The 4,854-nt window shown below is 34.7% G+C and overlaps 1 protein-coding gene across 1 annotated transcript in view; it reads right to left on the bottom strand.

The window, feature by feature from the left end:
* Positions 1-435: 435 nt before the first annotated feature.
* Gucy1a2 (guanylate cyclase 1 soluble subunit alpha 2) overlaps positions 436-4,854 on the bottom strand; it is a 475,983-nt gene continuing 471,564 nt past the window's right edge. Inside the window, exon 9 of the mRNA XM_033764307.1 lies at positions 436-3,725. Coding sequence (XP_033620198.1) covers positions 3,518-3,725 — 208 coding nt within the window. The 3' untranslated portion in view covers positions 436-3,517. The remainder of the gene's footprint in view (positions 3,726-4,854) is intronic.

Raw genomic sequence — 4,854 nt, forward strand, 5'->3', positions numbered from 1 at the left:
TACTGTCAGTGGACAAGAGGAAGAAGTGTGAGACTATGAGAGTCAACCTTTGAAGTGCTGATTCCTCTGACGCATTCTCGAATCTCAGGTATTAGTATCTGACTCACAGCCGCAACAGGTCACAGCTCATTGGATTCCAAACATCACCACAAATTAAAAAAGAAATCCAAAATACTTTAAAATGTAACAGAAACGATGAATACAAAGGCAGATTTTAGATGGCTATGGCAGGGTAACCAAGAAGCTCTAAAAGCTTCCAATCACACATCTAAGATATCTAATTAATGTGTGATTGAAGTATATTATTCTTTTACCAGGACCACTGTTACCAGTTTGTTATATTTCACAAAGAAGGTGCTGTACAGTAAGTTTTAAGTAAATATTTGGGGATTCTGGGGGAGGGATTTAGCTCAGTGGTTCCACTGCCTGCCTCACAAGCACAAGGACACATGTTCAATCCCCGTTACAAAAAAAAAAAATTGGGGAATTCTGATTTTGTGAGATTATTTGTGAAATGATGGCATTCTCTCCACTAAAATAATCATGACACCAATGTGAAGCTAGCAACTTCTTCAAATTTGTTTCTTTAAAGTGTATTAAAAGAGGGCAGTTATAGGTATCAGATCATATTGTAAAGTAGTCTTTTTGAAATGGGTTAAATACATATCAGTTAATATCATTTGATTTCTTGGGGAATATTATTTAAGTTTCTTTTAATCTGCCACTAAAGTTCATGATATTCCTAACAGTTTGTAAGTAAATGACAATACTGTACAGGTATGCATCAAATAAAATATAAATGCTGGCACATTTTTAGTCACAGTTTCTAAGCTAGGATATATGCACTGCATTGTATAGGACAAATGAAAATATGCTTTTTTACAGCATCTAATTTCTGACTCTGACTAGTATGAACAGACATTTTATACAGTATTTTGTAAACACATGTAGTTAACAGTATAACTATAATAGTCAACTTTAATAGATTGGTAAAATGATAAAAGTTAAAACCATTGCTTCAGACTAACTTTTAAAATATATAGATTATATGCACTGTATGAAAAATGTAGTTTCATCTTGTTTGTGATAGATAATATATCTCTGGCATGTGACATTTGAAATCATATAAACCATTATAGAGTTTGTGATCCTCTGAGAAGTTGTTGATAGTATATGCACAAATTCTCCGCTAGAGCCCTATTAACAATTACCAATCGATGGAGTGGATTTCCAATGATTTTTTTTTACAATATAGATAATTCCCATAGATATTTTTAAGTACAGAGAAGACAATTACATGTCTAGAATAGTTGCTTAGGTAAATCTTTACAAAAAGCAGAGAAATAGGGCAACTTCTGAAGGTCCCTTTCAAACACATTATCACCAGAATGTTTATTGATAAACTGTATCAAAATAAGTTCTAAATTACTGCACAGAATACACATAAATGGCTGTTGTGATGTTGAGTGTGTTCTCGTGCCACTGTTCTGTGAGAAGCCCCTCAATACTTCTCAGGATATTTTCTAATACTGCGATGAGAACTAAGGTGCTTCCAGCCCCTAACCATACTGGCTGTGTAACCCGCCACCCCCACTGTTCCCTATAAAGGCCAAGCTCCCTACTGAGAGTTCTTGTGTGTAATTCTCCTCATGGAAATACCCTGCCTTCAGCCTACACAGCAGCCTTCTGTACAAAACCTGAACTTTACTCTCCATGGAGTTAAAAGCAAAGACCTGGCCTAAGAAAAACTGGGACAGGTAAGGTTAGAGAGCTCAGTGTCTGTGTCTTGTATTTTCCATACAAAGAGTACTGCAATAATGTTCCCATAAACCCCAGGGTGAGAGAAGAGCCAAATGATAGAAAAGATTACAATTATAACAAATACTTTGAATATCTATAAGTATTTTCTAGCCACACACTTAGAGAACAACTCAAAAACATTAATTATGCCTCACAGACTACATTGGAAATTAGTTAAAATACACCTTAGTTGAGTCATATCATAACCAGATGAAATGCAGCCAAAATCCCTGAACAAAAAAAATATATTGCATTTCGTAGACATAAGCTACCAATGAGTATATTTAGTGAAGTAGAAAGTGTCAACTCCAAAGATTTTAAGGTAACAATGCTTCTAGCTCACTGACTTCAATAAAAATTTAGGTTTATATCTAATCCAAAATAGGGTAACTCTGGACACAATGCACTCATAATTTTACTGTGAGCCTGTAACAATATTTCTCATGCAGTATTGATTAATAGGAATAGTTCTTCATTATAGCAGAACATGCAATGGAAACCTATCTGTAACTACAGTGATTACTAGTTCTGAAGGTTAGACCTTCTTCAGTGTTCATGAAGGTGATTCACTGAATTTAAAAGCCATATCAAACTAAAGAACATTTAAAAGAAAAAAAATGCTCTAAAATACAGGCTGCCTCTTGCTTTGCATTATGCAGTAAGAAACAATATTCTTGGCAAAATATTGGGATACTTTTTTGAGTCAGAATGCCAGTGTCTGGAAATTTACAGCCGTTAGCTCTTAGGAGGCACTGACTGGGGAAGGGAAGAGGATTTACCAACATGTTACCCGGGCGCTGTTCATTAGGATGCAGTTTAATGTTAAACTACCTATATTTATAACTGCTAAATTGAAAGGGTCCAAGGTAACAAAGCATTTTCTTTTGAATGATATGTGTTAGATGATGCCAAAAAAGACGAAATTTCTATTAATCTTAGTTACAGATGTATCTGCTATGAGGAAATTCCATTACCTCTGGACTCCATGCTACATTAATTAGATCTAAAAGATATATTTACTAAACAGACATACACTTTCTCAGCATCTGAAATCCTCGGTTATATGTATTCCCAGTCCAAGCACTAATATCTCTAAACAAGTGAAACTATATTAGATTAGCAAGTTAGCATTACATAATATACCAACAATGCAGGAGCAGATTCTGAAAATCTAATAATGTGTGAAATGTAATTATCTAGAAGAAGAGATATGTATAAAAATAGGTAGTATCCCTAAAATATTTTGCTGAGTTACAATTCTTCCTGCTGGGACATTTACCACACTGCCATGATACATGTATGAAATGTCTGTTCAGAAAAAGAAAATTAGAAAATATTCCTCAACTACCAAGTCACTAAATGTAGGAATATATACTCAAAACTGGCTCTCAAAAGTGATACAAATATATAGGGAAAGATAACTGTGTGGGTGAAAAACAAGACAACAAAGAGTCTATGGGGTTTTTTTGAAAGGGGAATCCATACATGTATATTCTCAAAACACTTATATGGGTAGACACATCTTATATCCCCCACCCTTCAGCCTTTTCATGGATAGCGGTCACTCAACTTTTTCTAGGATTATTGCATGACATAACAGAAATTCCACTGCTTATTCTTAAGAAAGCATCAAAAGAGAAACATCTCTTTCCACTCTTCTGTAGTGACCCATGGTCTGGGCTTGTGCTTTTTTGGAGGAGTCTTTGATCTGCGGGTCTCAGAGGCTTGTCTCCCGGAGGAACATGGTGCCGATATTGTAGGAAACCTTTTTTATTCTCGATGAAGAAAGAGAAGGCTTTGGCTGCTTTGGACCAGTCCTTACCTCCAGGAAATAGCAGATCCCAGGGATTTCCTTTGGAAAGTTGTCTGGAAGTTCTTCACGGGACCGAGGAATGAATGTGAAACTTTCTTCACGTTTTAATAATCTAAGAAGAAAATGCAGATGTTGTGAATCAAATAGCAGGGGAAATGTGAATAAATGGAGAGAAATTCTAAAGATTCAGGAATCTGATCCAGAACTATGTTCATGATCTGCATATTCCAATTTGTTTGAAGAGATATGACCTTCATTGGACCACAAATACTAGGAAAGGTTTTAACACAGAACAAAAAAAATCCCTTCATGTTGTGATAATAGAAGAAAAAAAACAGAGCTGCTCATGGTGCTACTTAAAAAATATGTTTAACTCTGATTTCTTTTTAAACAGTACTCCTTGAAAAATACTGGTTTCAAAGCGATATTTTTCCCCAAACACAGGGCTAAGAAAATAGCATAAGACAAGATTTTACATCAGATATGCAGGATTTGTCCTATTTTTCAAACCTTCTCAAATTCTAGAGCACTCTTTTTATGCTTTGCATACTTTCAATAAATTTTCAATGTGTATCCCCCTGTCAAACACATAAATCAAGTAGTGTACTTTGTAGAACATTTCATGACTCCAAGTGTTTGTGCTGATTATTGATTTCAAGCAATACATATTTTTCAAACTCATTAACATTTATTGGTTAAATAGTTTGACTCTTCCCTTTCGGTCACACTTAGAGACTCTGATTAAGAACCTTAATACTGGGGATTTAGTTTTTAAACTTGTCAAGTTCCATGAAAGGTTCAATTTGATACCCATATCTAAAAATGCGGCTAAATAATTCAATTTAATTCATTAACTACTTCTGGACTACTTATTGCCCAAGAAAATCTCAGATACAGAGAATAAAATGGTGACAACAAAAAAAACCTCTTTAAACAATCAAAAGGCAGAGTAATACAAAATTAGAATTGAACAGAATAGATGACATAAGAAAGCTAGATAAAAAGGTAGATTTTCAAACAGCTGCAGAATTCCAGAAGAGGGAAGTTGTTCCAGTAGAAGGACCACACAGACTTCATGACTGAGATGCTTTTGAAGAAGTGCATTTATCACATGGTTTCTGTTATATGAGAAAAATATAAACAAAGAGCAAAATAAAAGATATATGATAGGAAAGGGGGAGAGAGATGGAAGAAGTGAGGAAGGAGAGGAGAGGGAGATGAAAAAATAAATACATGTTATA

The sequence above is a fragment of the Fukomys damarensis genome, unplaced genomic scaffold (assembly GCF_012274545.1).
Source record: "Fukomys damarensis isolate Sample0158 unplaced genomic scaffold, DMR_v1.0_HiC HiC_scaffold_16, whole genome shotgun sequence".
Taxonomy (NCBI): domain Eukaryota; kingdom Metazoa; phylum Chordata; class Mammalia; order Rodentia; family Bathyergidae; genus Fukomys; species Fukomys damarensis.